Genomic DNA, 16,848 nt, shown 5'->3' on the forward strand with positions numbered 1-16,848 from the left:
GACCTGCACACTTAGCCTTAGTATCATCGACTTTCAAATCTCTTCGAGACTTGCCCTGTGTCTCATATCGAGCACTTTTGTCAGTGCACTGACTGACGGTTAGTGTATAGTGCTCACAGTGCACTGGGGTCTTTAGTACACAGTGTCGTGTAAGAGTTTGAGCACTATGCACTTTGCCCTCACTGAAAGTGACAGGTGAGCATAGCATTAGCTCACCAAAATATTGGTCCAATTGTTTACACTGCCCATACGGTTGCTTATGACCATGGCTTAGGGCCCCCACATCACCATAATGGCAGTAAGTCATCCAAGAAGTGCAGTGCATGGTGGGTACTACACACAATCTACAGACAGCCTACCTACTGTAGGCAACATCTTTAGCTTCTTCACCTCACTTGTGCAAGTAGGCCTAAATGAAGCGTATGAAGCATCTAATGCTGAGTAGGTGGTGGTATGTGGGGGCCCCCAGATGAAATTTAGCTTGGGCCGGCCCTTCCTGAATTCATACTCCGATCAGCAGTCCCACACTTTACAGTACATAGCCCTGCACTATTTTACCAACGACGGGGTGATCACCTGTCAGCCTGGACACATGGAGGAGAAGGTGAGTGAGCCACATACTCAACAGGGGGCAGCGCACAATGGCACCTCAAAGCAGAGGCTGATGTGACCATGAGGTACTGTCGTGCCGAAAAGTGAGTCCCTGCCAGAACACGAGTGCCCTCATTGAAACCAATGAATTTTTTTTGAGAGAAAATTATACTATTTTTTTGCAGAATTAACTACATAATTAATGAACTAAACATGTGCTTATGAAACATTACTCGTCCTCCACTTAATATGAGCTATTTGAATGAAACCGTAACATTTGTTATGACAATTCTTCGATTCTTTTATGGAAATAATACTGAAATTGTAACCAGCTCTTTGTGGTACTTCCAGAAGGAATGCAGATGCTTTATTGATGGGCTATTCATCTTAAATTGTCTGCAAAAATGGGTAAAAGATATCTGAAAAATTGGTCATTGGGTTCCATTGGTTTCAATGAGGGCACTCGTGTTCTGGCAGGGACTCGCTTTTCGGCACGAGCACTGTCAGGACACTTGCAGTACCCATTTCCCCCACCGGGTGTCTCTATTTCTCCTACCATACTACAGCCCTCAAAGAAGAAGTCGAACCTCCCAGAATCCTCTGCGTCAGGAAGTGCGTTTGTTTTGGTCTGGAGGCGCAGAAACATGAAGCGGTGAGCCTTGTGTTACATATGTCAAGGGGTTTTTGTATTTCGCCATAACTGCTTAACAGAATTGCTTTAACATTGAACGCTATGTTTCCGAGTTCCGAGCAAGCCACCGTAGCTACCACTGAACTGAACTGTTCTAGCCTACAGTAGCTCAGTGGCTAGGCTTTCACATGTAGTATTACCATTGACAGTTCTATCTACTGCAATGAGTATTACTCACTCACCTCAACGATATAACTATACACAGAGGCGACTCTAGGCTCAGCTGGGGCCTCAAACAAAAAATCAAAGAAATGAATGTTTTAAACAAAATTCTTGCCATCCCTATAGTGAAATGTGAGCTGTTATTAACCCCCAAGCGGCTCCCTGCCTAGGCTGATGGCAAGACGCACTAACTTATTCATCCAGTACGGTGTGAAAGACTACCTTGGTCCGAAACAACTGGCGACTGCAGATGTTAGACGCAATGGTGATTGATCGTAAGTAAATGTCACTCATTCAGACCAGGAGTGATAGACTTTCGTTTTGACCAATCGCTGTGTTTCTATCATCTGGAGTAGCCAGTTCACAGATCTGAACTATTCCTATTCAGATCTGTGAGCCAGTTGATACGGGGGACCCAGATAGTATGTTACGGCACACTGTTGCCCATTGTTTGTATTAACAAACCCACAACACACACACACACACACACACACACACACACACATACACACAGACAGACAGATTTTTGATTAAGCCCACAATCAATGTAGTCATAGTGGTGAACGGGGATAAGGTAATGGTTCTTAACCTTTTTTTCTTAAAGCACCGCCTTACCTGTGCCCAAGACAAGCCGCGCAACCCCAACCCGAACTTCTACACATGAATATGCACAAAAAAATGATTTAAGTGAATAATTACAATGATTCTTGCTTAAAACATTAATCAATACCATAATGACCAAAACATGTTTTCATTTGGTTTAATTTGGCCTTATTATATTGTTCACTAGCAGAATTTTGGTTACAACCTCAACACAAACCAAATTCCGCGCAACCCAGGTTAAGAACCACTGGTGTAAAGCACCTGCCTGCCCCTTTACCTCACTGGGCAAAAAAAAGGCCCTTTTGAAAGGTTTTTTTTTCTCAATGTATAATAGAATAGAATAGAACAGAGGTAGGCGAGTAAGGAAATTTCATATGCCTCCCACCTCAAGCACCTAACCCCCAAAATGTCTGTGCACGCCAATGAATGTAGTTGTACTCATTGTTTGAAGGATAACCCGCCGTGACTGCAGTGATGCCCCTGTCCCTGAGGAGCAAGAGACGGAGGGCCAGAGGCAGCTGCACAGCCTCCTCCTTCAGCAGCTCGACACGGGCGTTGACATCGATCGGTAAGCTCAGGATCAGGGGAGTATTCCAACAACATGTTAAAGGCCAACTTCCGATAAAACTCAGTTTTACTCACTCCTTTCGAAGATCGGACGGTCACCCCAAGTTAAACTCACTTGCAAGGCTCTCATAGCGGTGCGTCAACTCTCCTGGCTGTGTTTCCCGGTGTTTCCCAATTTACATCAATAATGCAGAGAAACGAGCGAATCACGAAAGCCTTTCTGTGTTTCGTCACGTCGAAAGAAGGCGTTGCCCACAAAGGTTTATATCGACCCATTTATCTAAAAACATGTCGAGTAATTTTTTTCTGCTTGTTTTCAAAACAAGCAACGTCTGGTGGCCAAAACACTGACGTGTATAGTATAACTGGACTGCGGATGTTCGATGTGTTGTGAAGCAACGGCTGGGGGCGGGACATGGGACGATTTTTGGGCGGAAGAAGGAAGTAGAGCGCCTTTTTCCATGTATCTCTATGGTGGACTTGAAGCCATATAGTTCCTAGGCAATTCTTGCCGAGTCGGCCCTGTTTCGTTAAAACGGTAGTCTCCCCTCCCTCCCAAACAACCCAGATATTTTTTTCGGGCTGACCCTTTATTTAAGAAAGCTATTAAAATAGTTTAAATGACCAATGAGCATGGCTATTTGGGTTGATTGGCAGTTGCCATTCTTTAGAATTATTGTTTTGATTGACAGGCAGGCCGTTGTCAAGGAGAAGGGCGAGTCTCGCGGCGTCTCCAGGGGAAGCCCCCTCCCTCCCTGCTGCATTACTTTCAACCAGCTCTGCTTTCAACAGCTTCATTACTGCGATTGGGTTATTTAATTTTGGTACACTTTCTCCACAAATATGCGTTGTTGTACTTTTGGATGTACTTCTCCGTACTCTGTAAGGACCTCTGCAGTTTTGGTAAGTAAAATAAAAACATGTATAGGCCTATACGTGGCTGATTGACCAAAATGACTGAGCTTTGTTAAACAAACACGTACAACAATGCTAGCTTGTTATTAGCCCAAGGCAGCATGCTGATCTTTCAGTGTTTGATGATCTGTCGGCTTGTCAAGTAACTTAATTATAATTTGAATGCCATTGCTTTTGAAAGCAAAATGTGTCTGTTTGGCGTGCGTCAGGTGTAATTCCCTCCTTCCGTACCGTAGCCAAGTCCTTACATCAAGATGAGTAAACATTTCACTACCATTCTGGCACTATGCTGGCCAGTGGCCACATCGGAAAAGCAACGTAGTCTAGCTGTGTTCCTCCGTCAACTGTTAAATATTGTTTGTTTCTGTGTTGCCAAATTGCCAAGTTGCTAGTTGGTGATGAAATGATGGTCATTGGTACGTTCGTTTTCAGTATGCAAATTGCGTCATTAATGTTGACTGTACTGAGTGACGAGTGCATAGTGTAATGCAAATTGTGTCATTAATGTTTAATTGTAGGCCTACTGACGAGTGCATTGTGTAGTAAACATTTCCCCATCCTCATGTGACATGGTTTCATTCTGTAGGCAAACAACAAACCACACTTCACCTGGAAAACAGAGCCAGGACTCACTGTCAGGTAAGTAAAGTTTCAAATCTTTAAAGTATGCTCCTGAGTTAAGACCAGAGACCTTCCAATGTAAAGCTAACACCATCATCTGCTTACTCTGCATGTGTTTATATATTAGTAATAAAATAGTAATGAAATATAGTCCAGGAAGACAGATGCTGAGGCACTCAAGGTTGCAATTTTTTTACTTTTTTATTTGGCTACAATGCCTACGCGTTTCGGCCCTTATGGCCTTCTTCAGGGCGTATCAAGCTTGTATCCTTGATACGCCCTGAAGAAGGCCATAAGGGCCGAAACGCGTAGGCATTGTAGCCAAATAAAAAAGTTTTTTTTTAAAGAATTGCAACCTTGAGTGCCTCAGCATCTGTCTTCCTGGACCAAGTTTGAGAGCCTCTACACTGATGAGCACCAAGGAAAAAAGGTGAAGACCCAGAAGCACTCCAATTACCTGCTTGTGAGTAATGAAATATATGTTGTTCTCATCACCCTTCGTTTGTCATCATTTTCTTTACAGATGTCTGAAAATGTACAGTAGGCTACACGCCAGCAGGTCTCACCATAGTCAACATCATCAAGGATTGTCACTCCGACCTGAGAAGAGGCCCCATAGAGACACGGACAAGGACCAGCCACTGTTGCCAGTGCACAACTGAGGACCCGACCAGCCTGCTGCCATCTATGATATATAGTACCCGGTATGTAACATTACACTACACTCAGCCAATGCTTTCATCCAAAGCTTATCACTTATTTTTACATGTGCCTCCCAATTTGAAGGGACAAAAAGTAATTGGACTGGATAAAAGTATACATCAAGCGTAGTAAACTCTTAGCATTTGTCAGTAGCCACTATCTTCAATAATTACAAGGGTACCAATTCTATTGACAGATATGCATGCCCACACCATGAAACTACCACCCCATGATTTTCACTGATTAGGCAGCATGCTTTGAAACATGAGCAGCCCATCTCCTTATCTATTGTGTTTTCTTCCCATGAACCTAAGGTTTTGGTGTATCAAACGGTGACGTATTCTCATCACACTTCATATGCCATTATTTTATTTACAGCGGAGCGGTCTGAAGACGTGGAGTACACTGCAGCAGGTATCACATGACCAAGGACTTGGACAACGTCTCTGTTTACATCTATAGTGTATTACACAAGTGAGTGTACACCCCCATATTTCTGCAGATGTAATGGGACAATAAAGACATTTGAAAACTGAAAATCAAGTCTGCACTTCAAGCTCATCACATTAAATAAGTAAAACAGGAGCTTGGTGAGCAGACTTAATTTTCAGTTGTCATTTGACTTTGTTAGTCCTGCACCCAAAACTTTTTTGAGAAGGATGTTCATGGGTTTTTCCTTTTTAAACAAATGTAGACATTTGTAGACACTGAAATGTTATAGTTACTCTATATATACCAGTGATATGCTTCAATTATGTTAATGTTACATTAATTATTTTTTAAAAATAGATTTGTATTTATCGTTACAGCTGAAGATGTGCACAGTACGCTACTGCCTGCATCCTACCACCACAGAGGATCCGATATGCAGAACCAGCTTCAAAAACCATTGCAATTATGAAACACAGTTAATAAATGCTTATATACAGCAGCCCGCACATTTTGTTTAATTTGTAATATTGGTTAACACACTATTGTTACAACTGTTTAGATCGGTGTTTCCCAACCAGGGGTACATGTACCACTAGGGGTACGTGAACACAATGCAGGTGGTACATGCATTGGCAGGTATCAATAAAAAGAAATGTATGGAGCATAATCATATTGGGATAGAGCAGTGGTTCCTAACCTATGGGTCGGGACCCAACTTATGGGTCGCCAAAGATCCACAGTGGGTCGCGAAGCCCTCTTGATTTTAAGGGGTTTCGTTTTAATACCATATAGCCCATGTTGAATATATGACAAAGTAAAGCTTTTAAACTGATATATGCATAGAGGCAACAAAATGTAAGCGACACATTAAACAGTCATTCTATATTTGACTGAAGACAAATTGAGGAATACAATTTTCTAATGAGTTTCCGCAGGACTCCCTCTCGCCTGGGACTCCCTCTCGCGTGGGCGCTGGCATGATTGGGTCACCAAAGCTTACAATGGTAAAAATATGGGTCCCTGAAGAAAAAGGTTGGGAACCACTGGGATAGAGGAATATATACAGTAGACTAGAGCATGAGGGAGGGGGTACTCATGGTATGACAAAAATGCTTAGGGGGTACATGAGACAAAAAAGAAGTTGGGAGACACTGTGTGATTGAAGTAATGCATTTCTTAAAAGCTTGGGGAAGAATGTCCACTCCATGATTTGCAAGTTTAAAAAGCTGAACATAAGGGTGAATATTTCATTTTAATCTTTATGTCAAGCATACAAAACACCCAGATGTTTAGTCATAGCCTACTGTAGGCCAGTTTTACTAACTGAAAGGTGTTAACTTTGGTTTGTTTACCATACCGTCTACTTCTAAGAGTGATTTTGTATTCTGAATCTTTTCAAAAACTGGGGGGGATCAGCAAAAAAATGGTCATGATGACTGCTCGACGCGGCAATCTTCATCTTCAATCTTCCGGATGACAGCTTGGCGTCGAGGAGCCTTTCTTCAGCGTCCATGGTTTGTCTGTCAAACGGAAAGGTTTTGCATGTCATTTGATGCCCAAACATTCAAAGTTATTTACAAATGTCCGTAGAGGATTAACTTGGTGTGGCAGACACAAACCAAACAATATTTTACGCAGATGTACAACATGAAAATTGGAGCATTCTGAGCTCTCATACAAAAGCAATGTTGATACTGAGTATTGCTGACATGGATTATGTTTTGCCAAACGGTACGCCGACCCCAAAGACACATCTGCATTTTCTGTGTACAGCTCTGTTTGTAGCCTAACTTCCCATTTATCTTTAATTGCGGCTACATTACAACGTGGTGAAGTAACTTATAGTAAGCTAGGTCTTTCGCCACTCGGCTGGCTCACGTTAGATGCTAAGCTAAAATTATTATGGTCATCATAACAAGCTCTTCAAGGTTTCGTTAACCCAAAGTATCATTTTATTAATAGCATGGTATATTTGCCATACTTACCGATCACCAGTTCCATTTGAACTTGTGTTGCTGTTTTTATGACAATCAAGGGTTTCTGTGTCGACCAGTTCCACAGCTGAAAAGTGGGTTCAATATTTCTGCTGGGGACGCCATGTCATATTCGGGTGGGAGGGGCGGGACATGTCTTTAAGTGTCTGTTTGTGGATTGGCCGGCGATGTCGACCTATCAGCAATGTAGCTCAACGTTGTCAAGGTGATTATTATATTTCCGCATTTTTGGGGCGGAAGAAAATCAGCCGCGGTTGCTTCAAAACCGTTGAATGGAGTTCTATCGAACTCCGCAGTCCAGTTATACACGTCAGTGGGTCCGAAACATAGCTTAGCTTAGCCACCAGCTGATTGCTACTCTCAGGTACACACACAGCACAAAGCCTCATACATAAAGCCGGCTCACTCTGGTTGCTCCGTGCCTGCAGCTCGCCTAGGGGTCGCTGTCGAAAGAGCACAGCCCTGAATGGAGCCTGCACGCCTCCGTTGGCGCCCCTATAGTGCAGTACCACCCGGAGAAGTGGCGACTCTGTTTCCCATTACATTCTCTCCCAGAACTGGAGGACTGAGCCAATCAGAGACGCGTTTCTTCGAGAGCAGGAGGAGTGAGCCAATCAGAGACGCATTTCCACGAGAAACACGGAACACTCTCTCGTTTCTCCACAAGCCACCTTGCCAGCTTGCAAAAACGTCTTGAAACAAAGCAACCAGAACGTTTTTTAAAACAGGACCAACGCGTAACACATTCAATAACAATTGGGAACACGGTAGTATTAATGAAATAACGTCGAGAGGCGATCTTTAAAGTCAAAACCTGGCTAAGTTATATGGAAAGCCAAAAATGACTTAATTAAAAATTAATTATTCATTATTATTTTCCAATTAATTATTCATTATTATTTTCCATTTCCATTTTCCAAATGCATGGTATATTTTCTCTAATGCTTTTCTTTGGTGATTTTTTTAAATCATTTTTGTTATTTATGACTCATATTTTTACAAATATATTTATTTTTATTCTTGACTTTCCATAAAGTTAACCTGCATGAAGTGGTAAAAAAATAGATGACCCACAGTTGTCATTTAGTAAAGAAAATAAGATCTCTGGGCTCTTGTATTAGATGATTAACCAAGGTTAATTTAACCTGGTTTACTACTAGCCAGGTTCCTGGCATAACTTACTCCCCAGCTATTGATCAAGGACACGTAAGCTTAGTAACACATTTGACTCAGCAAATGTTAGATTTCTACACACGTCCAAATGTGTATGTTCGTTGTAGCAAAATATACTACAATATATTTGTAAACAAACACAACACTCTGAACACATGGGTAAGCTGAGACTACTACCCATTTTAAACCTGAGAAGTAAGTACACAAGCAGTCAACATCATAACACTGCTGTAATGCCACTGTATCAGCCATTACAGGTTAGTTAGTTAGTTCAAGTTTTAAGGCTTTTTTATGTCTTGTCATTTCTCAGCTGTTTTGCCAAGAGACAATGCTTTGCTCCCGCCGCCTACTACAAACCCTTTGGCGAGCAGGCAGCGGGGGTGAAGAGCCTGTCACAGTTCCAGGCACTGCAGAGCAAAGAGATGGAGCTGGCCGGCATGAGAGAACAGGGACTCACTGACAGGGAGATTCAGTTGTGGAAAAGCAAGGACAAAACCGAGACTGCCTCTGCAGCACCTGAGACGGTAACACTGTTGTTGGCAATGACACTTCAACTATGTACACAAACTGCTTATGTTTAATCGATTATGTTTTGAGTCCCAGCAAACAAAATGCAAAAAAAGCAATGTATGAAGTCTAATGATTTCCACATGTACATTGTATCGCTTGTGCTTCTGTGCTGGGTGTATCCGCCGATTGGTGTGGTGTATGAACGTGTTTGTGTGTGTGTGTGTGTGTCTGTGTGCAAACATGACTCCATATACTACTGCATATCTCCTCCAGGCTCGGGGAGTGTGTATGGACCCGGAGGTGAGGAGTCAGCGACTCCAGGTCATCCAGGACAAGATAGAGGCCCGCAACCGCCTGCTGGCCCAGCCCCAGCGCCTGTCCGCCAGCCGGCCGCTCTCCAGGCGGGAGATGGAGATCGAGAAGGCCCTGTTCCAAGGCACTGACCGCCAGGGGTTCCTCTCTGCCCTCTACCATCAAGGTGGGTATAGGGTTGGCATTTTTTTCCTCTACCATCAAGGTGGGTTTAAGGAGGATTCCCGCCTACTTCAAAGTGCAGTTGTATTGCTCACACTACTCTTAACTTGTAAGTTCTGGATGATGTTGCATTTTTTTTCAGCCCCTTTGAATATTCTCTATACTCCAATTGGGGCATGATTTGTTAACGTAAAAAGAACATTAAAAACAAATACTGGTGTTTGTGGTCCCCACAACCCCATCCTTGACTGGCGTGTTCAGTAGGAAGAATGTGAGTGATCGCCACACCTTCACCCAGTGCTTAAGTGCCCTTGAGGCTGTAGAACCCGGAACATAAACAACTGCAGCTTTAGATAAAAGTGTTAGATACAGTACTTGCAATACTATAAGATGAAGATTGTCCAAGCATGAACTTTGAAAATACTTAAAAGGAGAATTACAGTTGCCAATTGCAACACGCAGTTGTATTACGCTTACGCTACCATTGACTTTTTTATATATAATATAAGATATGTGTTGGGCTATTGTACCTTTATTTAGAACAGAACAGTCATAGAGTGTGACAGAAAATGAGTGGGAGAGAGTCTGAGAGGAAGGATCGTCAAAGAAGCTGGGGTCGGAAGCAAACCCAGGTCGCCGCTTGGCTCATTGAGCCACGCTGCCCCCATGGTGTTTTTATTGTTTTGTTTTGTTTAGTTTTTTTGTTCTGTCCTTTTTGTGCAGCGTGAGGAACAACTATGGAATTTACAACTAATTTGTGCTGTCTTGAACATGAATGTTTTGTCTCGTAGAAGAGGAGCCTGGCTCTGAGCAGTCTGGGTCTGCAGCACCTGACAGCATGCACATGCTATACAAGGACTTCCTGAAAGAGGCAGATAGAGACGAACCAGCTAAAGCAGACAGTCCCACAGAGTCCACACCCGTCATTGACCAAGAACACTCCTCCACTGACACCCACACCAGGACGCAATCCAGCTCCTCTGTGGTAGTGACTGACAGATGTTTAGGCCAATCAACATCATCAAGTCAGGACAATGCAGCCAGTCATCCTCCACTCAGGACTGAGGACAACAACAGCCAAAAAATGACTCCGGTTTCGGTTGTAAACAAGAAGATGGATGTGAGCCAGTTGATTGGTGCTTTGCGCCCTCAGCAACTCAGCGCTGGGTCACGGCCCATGGGGCCCATGACTGTTACGGGACAAGTGGAGCTCGTTCCAGAGGAGGACATACTGCAGAACAAGGAGACGGAGGAGAAGATCAGAAGCATCCCTCGCTTCCAGAATTACCAGTCCGGACAGCCGTCTAATGTCAGTATTCGGGTCAATGGCGTTTAGTAGCATACATCAGGATGGTGCAACCACAGCTAACCCCACGAGTGTATGGATTAAATGCATTTTTGGGAGATTTTTGTCAATTATATGAGAAGCATATTCATTGCAGTACATTAATTAGCAATTGCTAATGAATGTATGGGAATTAGCTGTGGTGGCACCACCTGATGTCTGAGACCAAAACATTTAATTGACCCATTCACTTTATAATCCACTGTTGCAATTAGTGCCATTATTTTGGTAGCAGTTGCGAGTGCTAAAGTCCAAAGGGGTATGGGCCACCTAACTGTTGCCCATACACTTTCTTTTACTTATAATGCATGTGTTGAATCACTGTCTCTAAAGAAACCTCTTTATCACATCCACAACAACACTGAACACTTGGCCACAGGTAGCTTTGGGTGTGGTTCCACTAATGATGATGATAGTAATAGTAGTAATAATAATAGTAATTTTGATTTAAAGCGCCTTTCAAGAGACCCTAGGACACTGATCAATAAAATTGGGAGCGCAAAACGAAGCTGTATGTCATTCTTTGCTGGTACCAACAGGTGCTGTGTGTGAAGAACCTGAGCCCGCGTGCCACCGTGGCTCAGCTGGTGTCCCTGTTCTCCCGGTTCCAGCAGTCCGAGAGGCCGCCCATCCTCTACCGCCTCCTCACCGGCAGGCTCAAGGGTCAGGCCTTCATCACGCTGGCAGGTGGGTCTCTGCACCACAGCCCCATTGAACACACATGAAGAAATGAAGAATATATTCAGCACCTTTGGTGGGAGGGTGCATAGCCTCATAATTTAAGTAGCAATTAAGATGGGTCAAAGTAGAAAATTATTAGCCTCGCGCACCATCCTACGTACTTCCGCCAAGAGACTTGGCTCCGCACTACGTCTGGTACTTGTTTTCTGTGGAGCGATGTTGACTGGTAGGATTTACGCCGGTGTTCTGACAAACGGTCCTACATTGTAATTTTATCCTACGGTAGGATGTTCTGTCAGACATGTCTGTTGAACGTGTACTACATCGCCATAGATAAATGTCAGACATGTTTGTTCAACAACTTATAAGTTAAATCCTGATTTTTTCCAAAAATGTCCTTCCTGCTTCCTGCAATGAAGTGAGATCAAACAACCTCCAGACCATGAATACGAAATTAAATGGTAGTATTATGGGATGGTCAGGACCAGGCTAGAAAATTATCCCTCCTCCCCCCCAAACATAATTAACCGGTTCAGGAGCAATTTTGTTTTATGTTGTTTCTGACCAATTTGCAAATATTATTTTTTGGGTGAAACCACAAAACAGAAATGTTAAAATACTATTGAATGAACAAAAATATTCCGGTTCAAAACCCTGGCCTGGCCACAATACTCCTGACCTCTTTCATGAATATTTACCACCACCACCACCTCCATTTTCAAGTGTTCCTTTGGCTTCCATTAGGGTGGGTGAACCTCTACGTATATTCGTCTGCCATCTTAAATTATTTACTTTGGGACATAGTACATAGCCCTGAACTTTTCATTTCAAATCGTCTTTTCACTGTCTCTCCATTTCTCTGTGAAAGGAAAATCTTACACATTTAACATTTCTTTTATTTAGATACAGAAAGTGCAAAAGCAGCTTTGGAACTCTTGCATGGCTATCGCCTACTGGACAAACCGCTGGTGATTGAGTTTGGCAGAGAGAAGAGGGATCAAGAGAACACAAGCATGCAACAAGCTGAAGGGCACAGTAAGCAGGTCACGATAAACAACTTTGACAAGAAAGAAATTATCCAGCCAAATGCTCCTGTATGACTGGCAGTAAATACAGCTGAAGAATGGATGATTCAAGCAGCCGTTTACATAGTGAACAAACTTCTGTGTTTCAGTTTATTATTATTTTTATGTATAAATTGTATATAATATTGTATGTAAAAGTGTTTAATGTAAATAAATTATAATGTATTATAATAAGGATTTCCGCCCTTATGCTCGTGTTGTATCTGGCTTTAACCAGGACAGATGGACAGCCGTCTTGAATAACAGCTGAGTATGTTTACCGGAGTATGTTGTCTGTTTACTGTGTGGCCAAAGGAGACAGCCCAGCTGCCACACGTTTGCTCCAGCCAGGCCCCTTACCCAGCTCATCCTCCCTAGCACCAGTCTTCCACACAGTGACTCCAGCCAGTTAAATTAATTAATTCAGTGCAGTTAGGAACAGAGCCAAAACAGCATCGCCCCCCAGGTCTGAAATGTCAAAATGTCTGAAATTCCATATCCCTAAATGTAGGTCTTAAAATAAGTCTTAAAACATTTATCAAAGGTGTAAAATGTAATTATTTGAAATGTTCTACTCAGACAACCCCTCCTAAGGGCTCTGTCCCAACCACGTTTCACTGTAGGCAACATGTATTTTCTTTGTATTCTGCATATTCAACACCATACAGTTTTGATGCCATCAGCTCTAAAAAGATTAATCTTGGACTCATCACTCCAGAGTATAGCGTTCCAGTAGTCTTCATTTTTGTCAGATGCAGCCTTGGTAAACTCTTGGCAGTTTACATTTCTACTTTCTTAAATGGCTGCAGTGAACATGTATGCTCACTGTCTTCAACCATTTGCATCGAAAAATGCTCCTGACGAGGTGTTAAAGGACCTGACCTGGACCTGAATTACAGGCAAGACTAAGATAACTAGAGATGCACCGGATCCGGTTCTGGATCCGGATCCGGCAGGATAATAGGGTTTTTCACAGGATCCGGATCCGGTTCCAGGATCCAGGATCCGGTAGCCGAGGCTTTTCATTCAAAATAGTTTGAGCCAACGTAATAAAAAGGGCCAACGTGTGCGAGTAGGCAATGTGTCTCAACCCTTTCGTAGGATCCGGTATCCATTTCCGGATCCGGCAGGATCTTAAGCAGTGGTCCTAAAAATCAGGATCCGGTGCATCTCTAAAGATAACACTAAGATCTTAAAAATATTACCTAATATTAATATTACCTAAATATAAATAATACCTATACCTATAAATATTACCTAATATTACTGTACTGTTTTCAAAATCATAGACATGGTTCATTGCATCCATGATTCATTGATTTCTGTATCATCCAAGCACAACCCTCTTGTGGAGCTATGGCATCCTTGAAGTGCGGTCTGTCTTGTCTGTTTCATGATGCAGCTCAAAATGCATGGCAAAGAAAAAAACACTAAATTGAAACAAATGGTTCATTTCAAGGCTTGGCATAATGGCTCTATCAAACTGTAATGGTTGATTTTGAATCCTTGATGTTTGCAAATGCATTCAGATTACCACTGTGGGTTTAAATGTTGTGGCTCAGATCTTGTTACATGTTCATCACCATTCCTCAAAAGAACATTTACTGTTTCTATTAGCTTCTTCTTAGCAATAAAAGCAAAATGTCTGTTTATTGCTAGTATTTTAAAGGTCATGTTTAGAGGACTGTGGCCATCCTTTTTATTGTGCTAAGTAAGGTAAAGGTAAGGCAACATGACTAGCCCCGAAGGATTTGGTTGGAGGTAAAAGTAGTACAAATTGGCACCAACAACACAATACTAATGACAGTGACACATGACCGTAACAAAAGAATACAAGGACATGGAAAATAGAAAATGATAAGCAGACTCCAGACAAGGATATGGTAATGTGTTTTTTAAAGGAAGAATCCACCATTTTTGAATTATGCTCATTAATACCTCCCCTTGAGTTAAATCCCTGAATTTTCTCCTGTTCTTTCAGATGATATCTTATTCTGGTGATATTACGTCTTAGCATGTAATATTGAACCAAATGGGACCAATTGGTACATTACATATTTCTGGGAACATCTGGGAACCGGCATGTTTTCAAATGATGCTCCATATAAAAAATCCTTGCATATGATTTGAAACTGTCCTCATCTTTACTGACGTGCCACTTAAGCCACTCACATTGAACTCAACCCGTAAAACAGCTGAGAATGACACATGAAGAGCCACAATGCTGCCTATGATATTACATTACATTACATTGCACTTAGCTGACGCTTTCATTTATTCAAAGCGACTTACAGTTATTGTTTTTCAGGGTATTGGTTACAGTTCCTGGAGCAATGTGGGATTAGGTGCCTTGCTCGAGTCAAGGGCACTTCAGCCATGGATGGAGATGTATGGAGAGGTCAGGGGGGATTCAAACTTGCAACCCCTAGATTGAAAGACCAACTCTCTAACCACTAGGCCACAGCTGGCCATCTATGGAAAATCCCTTGGGGTGATCCTGATTGGCTTATTTATTAAGAAATGATTCTGATTTTCATGGTCCTCAGATGGTTGCGTGAAGAAACCAGAGCACTCTCGCCTGTAGCTTTGCATAACGGTAGGGACACATAGACGCGAATTTGGCCAAGCAAAGCGAATTTCGCCATTCATTCCTATGAGAGAGGCGAAGGCAAGCGAAGGCAAGCGAAAGCAAGCGAAGCGAAATTTATTAAACAAAGTTTAATGTTATGCAAATGAGAGAATAGCATAGTGCAATGCAGAGGGCTCTGGACCTTTTAACTCAAAACATATAGCAAGTGTAAGTTAACCCGTTAAGACACGGTGTTATAAATTTGCTGTTACCAGAATGGCAATGACCAAGTCGTAAAGGGCCTGTGTTCTGTAATAGTATTGTAGTAATATGGTAGTTAACTTTTCAATGACTATTACAGCGTGCCACAGGAGGTACGGCGTGTATTAAGGTGCTACGTTGCAAGAAATTAGCTTCTTTTTGAATATGGTTCACTTTTAATCCAAAAGAGTTCATCAGCTCTGGCCTTTTTGGGGGGGCAAAAAGTGATTGCTCTCAACCATTGACAGTAGACCACACCCCTTCCCTTTGAAAAGAGTGACCCCACCCTACCCTGCAGTCATAGATAAACCATTCAACGGAATGTATTTTATATGACTGAAGATGATGAGTCTGCAAACAGCTAAGACCAAAGCGAAGAACAAGGATAAGAAGAACATAGAAATAGCCATACAGTAGGCTATACAAAAAGGCAGATTAGAATAGAAAATAATAGAATGCAATAGGCTGGTTCTGCTTGGTATCCAATGCCCAAAGATACAGGGGTTAGACAAAATAATGGAAACACCTGTCATTTTAGAGTGGTATATGTCACCCATATTGTTGTGTGCATTGCAACATTTTGAGTAAAACTGTGTAAAACTTTTACCCTGCTAATTGAATCCTCACACTTCACCTTAATGGTGCAATGTGCAATTAATGAAGATTGGCCAACAGGCTGGTCCACGTGAGCCATGAAACTTCCCACTCGAAAATGACAGGTGTTTCCATTATTTTGTCTAACCCCTGTATGTTTTAACTGGTTACGTAATTGGCTTTCATCTTTGTCCATCATGGATGGCTAGGGAGTTGCTAGGCGGGGCAGGCACTTAGAAAAGATGATGTGAGGAGAAAATCACATTATGTGCCATTTCCTATTGCTTGTGTCTAAATGTGATTGCTAACAAGCACCATTGTGGTTTTGAAAAGGATTTTGTCTGATTGTGCCTGATTGTCAGTAAGGGTGAGGCAGTAAGCAGACCCAGGAGGACAACAATGCACACAACAAACAAGCAGCAGCAGAGAGACTTCAGACTACAGATGCGTGTACATCCTTCAGAATATTACTTCAAAAGAACCTTTTTTACAGTGTTACTTAAACACTTGGTGAATCAATTTACAGTGTAATGTTGTACATGACCGCTAAGACAGTGCTGTGAGCTAGTGATGTCAATATAACATGGCCTAGCCCGTAGTAATTTGAGGCATTGAACTGCAATACCACAATACTACCTTACAAAGGCAAAGTGCAGTAACTACATTTTGTCAGACTTGAGTTTGGACTAAAAATGGTCTTCATTACACCTGCTTGTGACAAAGCCTTATGGTCCAAATGTGTCCCATTTTAGATACCGGTATACAGGGTGCAATTTGTCAGGAAACTAGATCAATGGAGTTACATTAAACTGTGATTAAAATCCTGTGTAAAAAGTGGCGATATCAAAACCAGAAGTGGGGACAATCCCCCCATCCCCCCCTACAAATCGCACCCTGCC

At 42.3% G+C, this 16,848-nt stretch overlaps 1 protein-coding gene and 2 long non-coding RNA genes across 4 annotated transcripts; 2 read left to right on the plus strand and 1 right to left on the minus strand.

Moving 5' to 3' along the window:
* The first annotated feature begins 1,169 nt into the window (after positions 1 to 1,169).
* Positions 1,170 to 12,710, plus strand: rbm41 (RNA binding motif protein 41). Its single transcript, XM_063203119.1, has 7 exons — positions 1,170 to 1,243; positions 2,499 to 2,615; positions 8,762 to 8,975; positions 9,235 to 9,439; positions 10,227 to 10,744; positions 11,320 to 11,467; positions 12,365 to 12,710. Exons 1-7 carry the CDS (start codon positions 1,236 to 1,238, stop codon positions 12,559 to 12,561), a joined length of 1,407 nt encoding a protein of 468 aa, XP_063059189.1. The 5' UTR covers positions 1,170 to 1,235; the 3' UTR covers positions 12,562 to 12,710.
* LOC134452634 (uncharacterized) lies at positions 2,968 to 5,783 on the plus strand. 2 transcript variants are annotated; one of them, XR_010035491.1, is made up of 5 exons: positions 2,968 to 3,517; positions 4,116 to 4,168; positions 4,674 to 4,854; positions 5,231 to 5,326; positions 5,662 to 5,783. It is a non-coding gene; the product is annotated as an uncharacterized LOC134452634 (long non-coding RNA). The 2 variants fall into 2 exon arrangements; XR_010035490.1 differs by lacking the exon at positions 2,968 to 3,517 and having other exon boundaries at positions 3,607 to 4,168.
* On the minus strand, positions 6,599 to 7,573 carry LOC134452635 (uncharacterized). The gene is made up of 2 exons (XR_010035492.1): positions 7,270 to 7,573; positions 6,599 to 6,804 (listed from the first exon to the last, which is right to left on the minus strand). It is a non-coding gene; the product is annotated as an uncharacterized LOC134452635 (long non-coding RNA).
* Positions 12,711 to 16,848: the final 4,138 nt, after the last annotated feature.

Source organism: Engraulis encrasicolus, chromosome 7 (assembly GCF_034702125.1).
Source record: "Engraulis encrasicolus isolate BLACKSEA-1 chromosome 7, IST_EnEncr_1.0, whole genome shotgun sequence".
NCBI classification, from domain to species: Eukaryota; Metazoa; Chordata; class Actinopteri; order Clupeiformes; family Engraulidae; genus Engraulis; species Engraulis encrasicolus.